The sequence below is a fragment of the Tupaia chinensis genome, unplaced genomic scaffold, assembly GCF_000334495.1.
Source record: "Tupaia chinensis unplaced genomic scaffold, TupChi_1.0 Scaffold000561_1, whole genome shotgun sequence".
Taxonomy (NCBI): Eukaryota; Metazoa; Chordata; class Mammalia; order Scandentia; family Tupaiidae; genus Tupaia; species Tupaia belangeri.
In genome coordinates, this window is record NW_006160074.1 from 3,927,490 (window position 1) to 3,941,620 (window position 14,131).

At 52.3% G+C, this 14,131-nt stretch overlaps 2 protein-coding genes across 3 annotated transcripts in view; both read right to left on the bottom strand.

The window, feature by feature from the left end:
* Positions 1 to 5,051, bottom strand: part of PSMC3 (proteasome 26S subunit, ATPase 3) — an 8,032-nt gene extending 2,981 nt beyond the window's left edge. Inside the window, exons 1-8 of one of the 2 annotated variants that reach the window (XM_006157817.3) lie at positions 4,855 to 5,051; positions 4,526 to 4,609; positions 3,871 to 3,996; positions 1,594 to 1,698; positions 1,418 to 1,480; positions 1,015 to 1,152; positions 465 to 608; positions 209 to 357 (exon numbers count right to left, since the gene is read on the bottom strand). In XM_006157817.3, the coding sequence (XP_006157879.1) occupies positions 209 to 357; positions 465 to 608; positions 1,015 to 1,152; positions 1,418 to 1,480; positions 1,594 to 1,698; positions 3,871 to 3,996; positions 4,526 to 4,609; positions 4,855 to 4,929 (884 nt within the window). In that variant the 5' untranslated portion in view covers positions 4,930 to 5,051. Of the gene's footprint in view, positions 1 to 208; positions 358 to 464; positions 609 to 1,014; positions 1,153 to 1,417; positions 1,481 to 1,593; positions 1,699 to 2,407; positions 2,555 to 3,870; positions 3,997 to 4,525; positions 4,610 to 4,854 lie in introns of those variants that run through there. The other variant, XM_006157816.3, reaches the window with a different exon arrangement.
* An 8,726-nt stretch (positions 5,052 to 13,777) lies between these two features.
* The window catches only part of RAPSN (receptor associated protein of the synapse), a 13,769-nt gene continuing 13,415 nt past the window's right edge, over positions 13,778 to 14,131 (bottom strand). Inside the window, exon 8 of the mRNA XM_006157818.3 lies at positions 13,778 to 14,041. Within this exon, the coding sequence (XP_006157880.1) occupies positions 13,969 to 14,041 (73 nt within the window). The 3' untranslated portion in view covers positions 13,778 to 13,968. The remainder of the gene's footprint in view (positions 14,042 to 14,131) is intronic.

A 14,131-nucleotide genomic window follows, 5' to 3' on the forward strand; every position in this document is an offset into this window, starting at 1 on the left:
GTTTGGGAGGCTGCACGCCCCTAAAAAAAAAAAAAAAAAAAAAAAAAAAAAACCTCTTCAAAAGAAAGAATTCAGGACACAGAGCCACAGGAGTAGAGGAGCCGTTGCCCCTAGGGAGGGGACAGGGAGGGAAATGCTAGGATTTAGCACAAGTGAGAGGCAAGCACCCTGCTGTGCAGATCCCGGGGGGCATGGAGCACTCCCTCACCGCTTAGTGCCGATGGCATCCAGCTCATCAATGAAGATGATAGACGGAGCTTTCTCCTTGGCTAGGGCGAAGGCGTCCCGGACCAGCTTGGCACCGTCACCAATGAACATCTGTACTAGCTGGGGGCCAGCCAGCTTTAGGAAGGTGGCCTGTGGGGGCAGGAGGCAGTTGGGCAGAAGGCACGAGAGGCCCTGGAGCCTGTTTTGCAGAACCTTGGCTCCCGCCCACTGCCTCCTCATCCTTCCCGAGTGCTCACCTTGGTCTGTGCTGCGCAGGCCCGGGCCAGTAGGGTCTTCCCCGTACCTGGAGGCCCGTACATCAACACCCCCTTCGGAGGCTGGATCCCCAAGTTCTCAAACTTCTCTTTGTGGTTCATTGGCAGGACAATGGCCTCCACCAGCTGCCAGGGAGAAGCCGAGTGAGGAGAGTGAAGCCCTGAGGGCTCCTACAGCCCAACACACAACGGCTTCACTCTAATGTGCACTCCTCCTACTCCAATTCGGGGGCACTGCCCTCTCCTTCCCCCACGAGGACAGAGAATGTGCATGCCCATAGAGACTGGCTATGGCCTCTCTAGGAACAGCAGGACATGGAGACAGACACTGGGCCAGGAACCAGAAGCCTGAGTTGCATTCTTGGCTCTGGCCCCAACTTTTTATGATCCTGTGCAATCACTCGATTTCACTGGCCCTCCCTCCCTAGGATCCTGTAAGAATAATAGGCACGTTAGGAAGGTATGCTCCAGTCAGTGGAGTGGAGAAAGGGAAGGCTGGTGAGGCTGCAGACAGGCGCTGTGCCTCCCTCACCTCCTGGATCTGCTTGTCCAGGCCCCCGATGTCACTGTATTGCTCTGTAGGCCTCTCGTCCACCTCCATGGCCTTCACCCGCGAGTCGTACTCTGTGGGCAGGGTCTCCAGGATCAGATAGGAGTCTTTGTTCACACCCTGAGGACACAGCACAGCACCTTCAGATCTGCCCCGGCTCAAGGCCTACCTTTAATTGGCTATGTGACAGGTATCTACAGAGTGAGAGGAAAAATTCAGGCCTGAACAATACAGGAATTGAAGAGCAAGCAGACAGAGTCCCAGAGTCTCTGGGCTACTCTACTGAGATTCAGAGCCAACAGCGACCTATGGCTGATGTAAGGGCGCAGCTAGTTGGTGAGAGAAATCTCTGGAAAAGCCCTGCCTGGGCTGAGGTTCTACTTACCACCAGGTCCCCTGGCTTCAGCTTCTCAGCATCCACCAGCCCAATCACAGGTAGGAAGTACGTCTATAGGATGGATGACAGGTGCAGTCTCAGCTACTGTCCTCGGTAAGGCCCCCTGGTCCTGCCCTGCATCCACTCCACCCACCTCTGCTCTCCTTTTACCGAGCCAGCCTCACCTGCCGTGTAGAAGTCTTGATCACTGCACACTTGCCCTTCCTCTGAGAGTCCAGGTCAATATTGGCACCATCCTCCTCTTGGTCATTGGGATCAACATCCAGTAGCTGGGAAGAGAAAAGGCTCAGCCCCTGGAACTCCCCAGAGACCAGAGCTTCCGAGAGCTAAACAATTCTCGAATTCTCGAGGCTCACAGGGCTGAACATCCCTTCCTCACTCCACACAGTAGCCCTGGGCCCAGCGAAAGTGTGGTCACTAAGCCATGGGATTCTAGGTTACTTTTTTTTTTTTTAGATTTTTTTTTGGGGGGGGGAAAGGTTTTTGCCATAAGGTGCATACGCTCGCCAGACAGACGGAGAAAGAGAGACAGAAAGCCAGAAACCACTCCCCGGGGGGGATGGCCACACTGCAATCCCTTTCTCCTCCATTCTCCTCTCGGGATCCTGAGCACGCACGCACACACGCCTGGCGTGAGTTTTAAGCCACCGGGTCCACGGTCGACCACATGGGAATCCAGCGACATAGCGATTTCGCTAACTGCTGGTCCCAAGTCATGGGATTCTAAGATCTGTTTTGGTGCTGCTTCTCTGCACAGATTTCATTGACCTCCCACCTCCCAGAAGAACGAGCAACAGAAAAGGAGACATGTAAGACTTCAAGGCCTTTTCAAGCCCCACGTCTCCTGCCAGAAGTGCATGCTAGGGTGACAACCGCGTGATATGCAGCCCTAACACAGAGTTTGGCTTCAAAACCTCCACCTACTCTTCCCTGATGGCCCCAGTGACGCCATCTCTTCCCCTCCACATACACACACACCTCGATGACGTTGGAGACGAGGTACGGGAGGGTCTTGTTCACTTTGATTTTCTCGCTGTTTTCTTTGATCTTGTCCTTCATGGCTTGGAGTTCATGGGTAACCCGCAACACTTCACTCTTCATGATCTGGGATGAGGGTGGGTAGAAGCCATGTTAAGCCTGGATCACCTACGCTAGTGCCTTGTCATCAGTGAGGTCTAGGCGGTCCAGGGGACCCTCCTGGGTCTGTTCACCCAGCTCTAAGGCTCTCTGAAGGCCCAGCCTGACTGTGTCCACATCTAGTCGAAGACAGAACTTAAGAGGCGGATTCGGAAAGCTCTCATCAAGGAGCTGATGTACCGGGGGAAACAGACAGGCCTTTGAGTCAGAGAAACTAAGGTTTTAGGTTCTGTCTCTAAGCGAGGGATAGGGATTTCCTCATCTGTAAGGGATCTGGAGAGGAAAACTTAAAGCCCTCCTTGGGAAAGGCTGGCTGGTGACACCTCATCTCAGACCTGGTCTTCCACCACCCTGACCCTCTTCCTGCCCATTTGATGGCTTGATTTTCTTCCTGTTTTCCTGGTCGGTGAAGGAAGCCGCAGGCCCCATGCCTCCCCGCAGGAAGGCCCACTACACCCACCTCTGCTCTCCTTTTACCGAGCCAGCCTCACCTGCCGTGTAGAAGTCTTGATCACTGCACACTTGACCTTCCTCTGAGAGTCCAGGTCAATATGGCACCATCCTCCTCTTGGTCATTGGGATCAACATCCAGTAGCTGGGAAGAGAAAAGGCTCAGCCCCTGGAACTCCCCAGAGACCAGAGCTTCCGAGAGCTAAACAATTCTCGAATTCTCGAGGCTCACAGGGCTGAACATCCCTTCCTCACTCCACACAGTAGCCCTGGGCCCAGCGAAAGTGTGGTCACTAAGCCATGGGATTCTAGGTTACTTTTTTTTTTTTTAGATTTTTTTTTGGGGGGGGGAAAGGTTTTTGCCATAAGGTGCATACGCTCGCCAGACAGACGGAGAAAGAGAGACAGAAAGCCAGAAACCACTCCCCGGGGGGGATGGCCACACTGCAATCCCTTTCTCCTCCATTCTCCTCTCGGGATCCTGAGCACGCACGCACACACGCCTGGCGTGAGTTTTAAGCCACCGGGTCCACGGTCGACCACATGGGAATCCAGCGACATAGCGATTTCGCTAACTGCTGGTCCCAAGTCATGGGATTCTAAGATCTGTTTTGGTGCTGCTTCTCTGCACAGATTTCATTGACCTCCCACCTCCCAGAAGAACGAGCAACAGAAAAGGAGACATGTAAGACTTCAAGGCCTTTTCAAGCCCCACGTCTCCTGCCAGAAGTGCATGCTAGGGTGACAACCGCGTGATATGCAGCCCTAACACAGAGTTTGGCTTCAAAACCTCCACCTACTCTTCCCTGATGGCCCCAGTGACGCCATCTCTTCCCCTCCACATACACACACACCTCGATGACGTTGGAGACGAGGTACGGGAGGGTCTTGTTCACTTTGATTTTCTCGCTGTTTTCTTTGATCTTGTCCTTCATGGCTTGGAGTTCATGGGTAACCCGCAACACTTCACTCTTCATGATCTGGGATGAGGGTGGGTAGAAGCCATGTTAAGCCTGGATCACCTACGCTAGTGCCTTGTCATCAGTGAGGTCTAGGCGGTCCAGGGGACCCTCCTGGGTCTGTTCACCCAGCTCTAAGGCTCTCTGAAGGCCCAGCCTGACTGTGTCCACATCTAGTCGAAGACAGAACTTAAGAGGCGGATTCGGAAAGCTCTCATCAAGGAGCTGATGTACCGGGGGAAACAGACAGGCCTTTGAGTCAGAGAAACTAAGGTTTTAGGTTCTGTCTCTAAGCGAGGGATAGGGATTTCCTCATCTGTAAGGGATCTGGAGAGGAAAACTTAAAGCCCTCCTTGGGAAAGGCTGGCTGGTGACACCTCATCTCAGACCTGGTCTTCCACCACCCTGACCCTCTTCCTGCCCATTTGATGGCTTGATTTTCTTCCTGTTTTCCTGGTCGGTGAAGGAAGCCGCAGGCCCCATGCCTCCCCGCAGGAAGGCCCAAAAGCAGCAGAAGACGCGACCGTCCAGGTCAGGGTCGGGCGCCCACCTTGATCTCGCTGTCCAGCAGCCGCGTGCGCTGAATGATCTCTTCTGTGGACATCTTGAGCACCTCCTCCCCGATTCCATCTTGCTGTTACAAAAAAAAAAAAAAAAAAAATCAAAGCACTTACATTTGTTTACCTTTCCTCGGGCAGGCATCCCGCGCTCTCCGAGCCTCCTCACAGCCTCGGTTTGCGCGCCCATAAAACCAAGATGAAGGGCTCAGACGCTGCCCACATCCCGAGCGGTCCCGTCCCTGCGATCAGGCAGGCCCCTGACCCCCGCCACCGCCTTCCCTCCCGCCACCGGCTCCCGCCCGCTGGCCCCGGAGCCCACCTCGGCCTCATCCCACACGGTCGCCATCTTCTCCTGCCGAGTCACTGGACTCTCCAGGGTCGGCAGCAGATTCATTTCCTGGCGGAGAAGGCCAAAGCTGGGGCCGGGCAGGAGCCGCGGCGGGAGGTGAACGCCGTCTTTCCTAACGTCTTCTCTCGAGGAGTGGCGAGCCTTTCCCGCACACGCTGACTCTGGACCGCGTCAGTCCCAGCCGGGCCCACGGCGAATCTGCTCCTCCGACTCGAAAGACGAAGCCCGGGCCGCAGGCCCCGCCCCCAGCCCGTAGTTACCAGGCGCGAGAGGCGGTAGTTACCAGGCGCGAGAGGCGGGGCCTACCGGCCGGCGCGCGGCGAAGGCGGAACCTAGCGTGGACCCGGAGGGGAGGAGCCAGCTGGGGGCGCGAGGGCCCCTGGGAAATGTAGTTTTAATTGAAAAAGCGCTTGGAAGGGGCGCGTTCGATCTCAGACTCTGGACCTCTGAGAATGAGGGTACTTGCACAGTGGCACTGCCTCCCAAATCATAAACGACGGTTGCCAGCCATGTCCAAAGGAGGAAAAAAAAAAGAGGTTGCCACCCCCGGCCGCATTTTTATGATTATTATGTATTTAAGTTTAAGCTAGCCACGCAGGGTTACCGGGCAGAATCATTAGCCAGTACTAAAGCGAGAAATCACTGCTGCAACTAACGTCAGCGCAGGCTCCGCCAAACTTCCACGTGCGACGAGTTCAGCTGGCAACCAGACTCTACAGCTGAACACGAAAACATCACTTACGTAGGCGGGCATTTGTTTTCTCCACGGTTAGTTAGCTCAGTGAGCAGGACGGATCTCTCCGGATCACAAGAGACTCAGGTCCTGGACCTGTGTCTACTGCGCTGGAGGACCTCCCCACCTCACCACTTTATGGTAAAACCGACAAGCTCCCTGGAATGAGCTTGTGAAAACTATGTCGCTGCTATATACGCGTGCGCGCGCGCGCGCGCGCGCACACACACACACACACACACACACACACACACACATATTTTTTTTTTCCGCAGTTTTTTGTTTGTTTGTTTGTTTTTGTTTGTTTTTTGCCATAGGGCACTTGCCTTGGCCAAAGAGAGAGACAGTGAGTTATCCCCCCACCCCCCAGGATATGGCTACTCCACAATACCTTCTCCCCCATTCTCCTCTTGGGATTTTGGGCACACACACTCGCATTTGTGCCTGGCGTCTTTTTCAGGGCACCAGTCCAGGGCTCCAAATGCAGAACCAGCTCTTTGGGATCCAGCACCTTAAGCACCATGCCACCTACTGGCCTTACATAGCTTACAGTTTAAGCCAAACCGTCACAAATACCCTCTAAACTTGGTGGAAATCTGTACAGTGGTTTTCTTTAAAATGAAAACATTTTTCTTTTAAAAAAAATTATTGAATTTTATTTATTTTAATTTGACCAGAGAGGGTCAGAGAGAGAGTGAGTGAGAAAGCAAGTCACCGGGTCTGGGACTTGGACCACAGTCGGCCATATGGAAGTCCAGCACCCTTAACCACGGTGCCACCTGCCAGCCCCCAAAGTGCAGACATTTCTTTCTTCTCTTTCTTTCTTTTTCTTCCTCCCTTTCTTTCTTTTTTTCTTTTTCTTTTTTTTTTTTTTTATTTTGCTAGAAGGCCTGTGTGTCGCTGGGAGAGGGAAAGTGAGAAAGCACTCCCCAGGGGAATGGCCATGGTGCAATCCCTTCTCCTCCATTCTCCTTGTGGAATTTTGGGCATGCACGCACAGGTGCCCAGCATGGTTTTCAAGCCACCTGGTCCTGGACTCAAAGCAGAGTCCATCATGTGGGATCCAGTGCTTTAACCACCCATCATGCCACCTGCTGGACCCTCCAGCTCTTTTTTTTGTGTTTGTTTTTAGAGGTTTTTGCCATAGGGTGTATGCACTCACCAGAGAGGGACAGTGAAAGGGAAAGTGAGGGAACCATCAGTTAGCGTAATGGCTATGTCGCTGGACTCCCACGTAGTCGACCGCGGTTCGTGTCCCAGACCCGGTGGCTTAAAACTCACGCCGGGCACATGTGCGTGCATGCCCAAGATCCCGAGAGGAGAATGGAGGAGAAGTGATTGCGGCATGACCATCCCCCCTGGGGGGTGATTTCTCGCTTTCTGTCTCTCTGTCTCTTGTCTGTCTGGCGAGTGTACGTGCCCTATAGTGAAAAACCTCTCAAAAAAAGAAAAAAATAAAGAAAAGGGAAAGTGAGAAATCACATGCCAGGGGCAATGGTCAGGCTGTAATCCCTTCTCCTCTACTCCCTTCCTGGGATTTTATTTTATTTTTTTCTTTTTATGGAGAGATTTTTATTTTCGCTATAGGGCACGTGCGCTCGCCAGACAGAGAGAGACATAGGGACAGAAAGCGAGGAATCACCCCCCAGGGGGGATGGTCATGCCGCAATCACTTCTCCTCCATTCTCCTCTCGGGATCTTGGGCACGCACGCACACGCGCCCGGCGTGAGTTTTAAGCCACCGGGTCTGGGACACGAACCGCGGTCGACTACGTGGGAGTCCAGCGACATAGCCATTACGCTAACTGCTGGTTCCCATTCTTTCTTTTTTTTTTAAGGGAGATTTTTGCTATTGGGCACACACACACACATACACATGGCTGGCCTGAGGGTTTTTTTTTTTTAAATATTTAAAAAATAATAAATATCCCTCCACACCGCAATCCCTTCTCCTCCATTCTCCTATTGGGATTTAGGTCACACATGCATATGTGCCAGGCACGAGTTTTAAGCTGCTGGGTCAGGGACTCAAACCACCAACTACGTAGAAGTCCAGTGACATAACTATTACACCACCTGATGGTCCTCCCACCCCGCGTAATTTTCAAGCCAACTGGTCTAGGACTCAAATTGTGGTTAGCCATGTGGGAATCAAGCAACACGACCACTATGCTATCTGCTGGCCCCTCCAGTTCATTCCTTTTTTTTTTTTTTTAAGAGGTTTTTGCCATAGGGCATGCATAGTCACCAGAGAAAGACAGAGATAGCGAGAGAGAAAGTGAGAAATCACTCCCCAGAATGGGTAGCCACATCACAATCCCTTCTCTTCCACTCTCCTCTCAGGAGTTTGGGCACGTACACACACCTGGGGTGTTTTCCAAATCAGCAATCTGGGACTTGAACTGCACTGTCAGCCACATGGGAACAGCTACTTTAACCACCATGCCATCAGCAGAACCTCCCCAATGCCATATTAAGGACTGTTTGTCTGCTTTTCTGTCACTAACCACCACACTGGGTCATGTACAAAAAGCAGAGATTTCTTTGGGTCACAGTTGGGGGATCCGAGGTCAAGGGGCTGCATCTGACGCATGGGGGACATCGGAGTGGCCCGGGACATGACATGGCGAGTTAGAGTAAGAGCAGAACATGTGTGTCATGTCTGAGACCTACTTCTCACATAGCCACCAGGAGCCGATCATGGGTCCTACCCTGATACCCTCATCTAATCCTGCCCATCCGCCAAAGGCCTCTCCTCTCAACATAGTAGAAGGATAACTTTTTCCCCCTCTTGATCCCATCACAGTCAAATCTGAACACATAAATTTGCCGGGGAAGATGGGGGCACATCAAAATCTAAGCTGAAGTTCCATTTTCTGGTCCCGGCCTGAGGACAGATACTGTCTTGGGGCCCAGGAGCAAGGATATCCTGGGCAAGATGGAAGGAACAGGAAGACAGTTTATGAAGGTTCAAGCTGTTCTAGGAGATCAAGGAGGCACCAGAAGATCAGCCCCCACAGGAGCAGAGAGCCCAGGGCACAGCATGGCCTCAGGCCCACCTGGGCTTCTAGAGAAGAAGAGGCCTAGGCCAGGCCTAGAGCAGGGTGGGACACGGGGTCAGGAAGTTGCATGAGGAGAGCTGGAGCTAGGATGAGGAGGAACTGGGGACCTCATTACATCCCAGGGCTCCCGGGGGAGGGAAAGGGTACAGAGAAGCCAAGCCCAGCTGTGCCATGTGACCTTGGGCAAGTCGGAGCTTCTCCCTGGACCTGTGGGAAACGCAGAGGCCCTCACACCCACCACACGGAGTTCTGGTGAATACTAAGTGGGGTAACAGGTGTGAAAAAGCATGGAGGAGCCCACAGATGCCATAATGGTTATGTCATAATGGTTATGTCACTGGACTCCCACATAGTCAACCACAGTTTGAGTCCTGGATCCAGCGATTTAAAAAACTCAAGCCAGGGCCCAGCCGGTGGCATGATGGTTAAGGTGCTGGACTCCCACATGGCCGACCGCAGTTTGAGTCCCAGACCTGGTGGCTTCTTTTCTTGCTTTCTCTTTCTCTCTCTCTGGTAAATACATGTTGCCCTATAGCAAATTTTTAAAAATAATAATAAATATAATTAAATAATAATTAAAAAAACCCTCAGGTCAGCTGCCTCTGTGTGTGTGCGCGCGCGGGCGCATGCATGCCCAAGATCCTGACAGGAGAATGGAGGAGAAAGGATTGCCTTGTGGCCATTCCCCCAGGGGGGTGACTTTTTGCTTTCTTTCTCTCTGTCTCTTTCTGTCTCTCTGGAGAGTACCCATGCCCCATAGGAAATATCTCCCAAAGGGAAAATACAATCCTAAGGAGAGGACGGAGAAGATACTATGGCGTGGTCATTCTCCACCGGGGGTGCCTTCTTCCCTCCCCTCTCTCTCTTATGAGCACACGCACTCTATAGCAAAACCAAACAAACGAAACCGATAGCAAGTTAAGGGGCTCGTATTACATTTAGTGGTCATGTCTCTTTCGTTTTGTTCATTCTAGAACAGCCTCTAACCTTGTTGGGCTTTCAGAGCCTCGACATTTTTGAAACATCCAGGCCAGTTGTTTTGTGTCTGTTCTGTTGTCAACATAGCAACCAGAGGGATTCTTGCAAAACCCAGGCAGATCATGTCACCCCTGCTCCAAACCCTGCTGCAGCTGTCCAGCTTGCTCAGAGCAACGACAAAGTCCTCGCAGTGGCCCTACAAGTTTTTGATCCCTCAGTCTCCTCTGTCCCCACCGCCTACTCCCCTGCTCACAGTGACAGGCCTCCTCCCTCCTTGAATGGGTCAGGAAGGCTCTTGTGTTAGGGCTCTGAACCCTTTTCCCAGATTGCATTTTCTTCTTTTGAGAGGTTTTTGCTATAGGGCGCGTGCTCGCCAGAAAGACAGAGACAGAGAGACAGAAAGCGAGAAATCACCCCCTGGGGGGATGGCCACGCCATAATCCCTTCTCCTCCATTCTCCTCTCGGGATCTTGGGTACGCACGCACACGTGCCCAGCGTAAGTTTAAGCCACTGGGTCTGGGACTTGAACGGCGGTCAGCTACATGGGAGATCAGTGACATAGCCACTACGCTAACTGCTGGTTCTCCTAGATTGCATTTTCAAGGCTCTGTCCTTGGTCCACTCCTCAGTTCCTTCAAGTCTTTGCTTAAATAAATGTCCCCTTTGCAATGAGGCCCACCCTTTATTGATTTATTATTGTTATTTTAAGGGAGATTTTTGCTATAGGGCGCGTGCGCTCGCCAGACAGAGACAGACATAGAGACAGAAAGCAAGAAATCACCCCCTAGTGGGGATGGCTACACCACAATCCCTTCTCCTCCATCTCCTCTCAGGATCTTGGCCATGCACGCACACACACCCGGAGTGAGTTTAAGCTGCCAGGTCCGGGACTCGAACTGCGATCCACTACATGGGAGTTCAGCAACATAGTCATTATGCCAACTGCTGGTCCCTCCCGCTTATTTCTTTTATGAGAGAGAGAAAAAGGAAGAGAGAGAAGAAGAGAGTGGCAGAGATAGATTTCTTGCTTCTTCATTCTTTAATTTTTTTTTTTTGTTGTTTGCTATAGGGTGTGTGCACTTGCCAGAGAGAGAGTGAGAAATCACCCTCTCAAGATTTTGGGCAAAGACAGACACGTGCATGTGTTTAGGCTGCCTGGTCCGGGACTCAAACTGTGAAGTCAACCATGTGGGATACAGCCACCTTAACCTCCATGCCACTTGCTGGCCTGAGACAGGTGTTTTTTTGTTTTTTTTTTTTGGAGAGATTTTCACTGTAGGGCGCGTGCGCTCACCAGACAGACAGAGAGAGACATAGAGACAGAAAGCGAGAAATCACTCCCCAGGGGGGATGGTCACGCCGCAATCCCTTCTCCTCCATTCTCCTCTCGGGATCTTGGGCACGCACGCACACACGCCCAGCATGAATTTTAAGCCACCGGGTCCGGGACACGAACCGCGGTCGACTACGTGGGAGTCCAGCGACATAGCCATTACGCTAACTGCTGCTTCCCGAGACAGGTATTTTTAAAGTTTATTTCTTTCTTTCAAGAGTAAGAGCGAGAACTCCTAACAGGGTCTTGACGCTGCAGTGCACCCCACACCCGCGGCCTCAGCTAGCTCAGGTCACGGCGCACGTGTGCCCAGGATACCGAGGGCAGTCTCCAGATGTAGACCTGGACCCGGGCCCTTCTCACGAGGCTCGGCCTCACTGAACATCCTGCTTTTCTGGTGCACTACTGTCAGGACCCCAGCCCCAGCCACACTGGTCTAAAAGCACAACCTGCCCGTCCCTGCCCAATCATCCCACCCTCCCTATCCCCTTATTTACTCTTCTACTCTATTATAAAATTATATTTATTTTTGAAAACAAGATTGAACTCAGAAAAATTTCAAGTATAATACAGGTAACTTTTTCCTTCGAACCACTGAGAGTAAGTTGCTGACCTGCTACGGCATCACCGTGGATACTTAGTGCACGTTTCCTGCAACCAAGGACACTCCACTGACCAGAGCACAGCCTATACTCCAGGAAGTTAACATCGGGGGCAGCAGGTGGCGTACTGGTTAAGGCTCTGGACTCCCACGTGGTCAACCACGGCTCAAGTCCTGGACTTGGCAGCTTGAAACTCACGCTGGGTGCTCGTGCGTGCATGCCCAAAATCCCAAGAGAAGAATGGAAGAGAAAGGATTGAGGCATGGCCATGCCCCATGAGGGATTATTTCTCTTTCTCTCTCTCGCTGTCTCTCTCCAGCAAGTGCACACACTCTATGGCAAAAACCTTAAAAAAAAGAAAGAAAAAAGGAAGTTAGCATCAGTATGTTCCCCATCTAACACTCAGACTCCATTCAAGTGTCACCAGCTGTCCTAGCGATGCCCTTTGTAACACAGGGCTCCACCTCAGACTCAAACTTTGGCTTCTAATGCTTTTTATTAAGTCCCTTTTAAAAAAAAAAGAATTATTTATTTAACTTTATTTATTTGTTTGTTTATTTTAATTTGACCAGAGAGAGAGAGAGAGAGAAAGTGAGAAAGCAAGCCACCAGTTCCAGGACTTGAACCATGGTCGGCCATGTGGGAATGTCCAGCGCCTTAACCACCACGCCAAAACAAGAAATCACCCCCCCCCTGGGGGGATGGCCACGCCGCAATCCCTTCTCCATTCTCCTCTTGGGATCTTGGGCACGCACGCATACATGCCGGGTGTGAGTTTAAGCCACCGGGTCCGGGACTCAAAACGTGGTCGGCTACATGGGAATCCAGTGACATAGCCATTATGCTAACTGCTGGCCCCTATTAAGTCCTTTTTTAAACAATTTGCTCTAGGGTATGTGCACTTACCAGAGAGAGAAAGAGTGACCCACGGAGGGAGAACACACGCCCTGGAGGGGATGGCCACGCTGCAATCCCTTCCCTTCCCTACATTCCCCTCAGGATTCTGGGCATGCCCGCACATGCACCTGGTGTGGTTTTCAAGTCAACGGGTCCAGGACACAAACGGCACAGTCAACCATGTGGGACCTAGCTGCCCTAACCGCCAGCTAAGGGCTAGCCCTAGCCTGTGTCCTTTCGTGTTATCTTCATCATCCTTTCAGTTTCCTTTACAGGCTCAAGGCAGTCACTGTATCAAAGGCTCACCTTGTTTTTGTTTGTTTGTTTTTCCTCAGTTTTGCTAGAGGGTACATGTGCTCACCAGAGACAGACAGAAAGACAGAAGGCGAGAAAGCACCCACTAGGGGCATGGCCATGCCACAATCCCTTCTCCTCCATCTCTCCTTCTGGGTTCTTGGGCACACATTCACATGCACCCAGCTTGTTTTTCAAGCCACCGGGTCTGGGACTCGAACTGTGAAGGCAGCCATGTGAGATCCTGCCTCCTTCACTGCTGTGCGAGTAGAGAAGACGCCAGCCATGAACCCTGGCAGCAGGCCCTTACCAGACGTGGGATCTGCTGCACCCTGCTCTGGGACTCCCCAGCCCGTGGAACTGTGAGGATCCTGTTGTTTATAAGCTCCAAGTCTGCGGTATTCTGTTACAGCAGCCTGAAGGGACCAAAGTTCAACACATGAATTGGGGGGAACACACTGAAGCTCGTAACGACCTTCTAGAAGACATTCCATGTGCTTGTTTGTTGTTTTTAGTTTTGCTATAGGGTGCTTGCACTCCCAGGTAGAGAGAAGAAAAGTGAGAAATCCCGCCCCCCCACAAAGAGAGCCACAATGCAATCCTTTCTCCATTCTCTGGGGATTCTGAGCACACACACACACACACACACACACACACACACACATGCACCCAGCATGTTCTTCAAGCTATAGGTCTAGGACTCGAACCCTGTGGCTGGCCACGTGGGACCCATGGCACCACCTGCTGCCCTCCCACCATGTATTTGCATTTACTTCCAGCAGACTCCCCCTCCCCACACCTGCATGTCAGTCTCTCACTGCAGAGATCTCTCCTCTCTGGTTCACTGCCACGTCCCAAGTTCTGGGAGGTAGTGGCACCTCATATATACCAGGGAAGGTATGGGAATCCGATGAAGCCCACGTGGCCACCTCACTCCCACTCTCCCCACCCCTCAGTCCCGGGCAAGAAAAGTTAGAATCGCTGGGACCTGGTACAAATGGTTTATTTTTCTATAAAGAGCAAAGTACAAAGAGGCGAGGAGGGCATTCAGGCCCAGAGGAGCAGTGGCGGCAGGCCCAGGGAGCCCTGGCAGCTGCCCCAGGAGTAAGGGGGTCTCCAGTGAGATGGTGGAGAAAGAGAAGGGGCAGGAGCAGGCGAGGCACAAGCCCAGGCTGTGCTGGAAGTCACACAAAGCCAGGCTTCATGGATGAACGGCGGCAGTTGGGGCAGCTCCGGGTCCCATTGTTCTGCAGGCACCTGGGGAGGCAAAGGCTGTGTGTGCCCGCCCTTCTCCAGGCCCTGGGCCCTCTCTTAGGCTGGGGAGGTGTCTGGGGCTGCAGTTCAGCA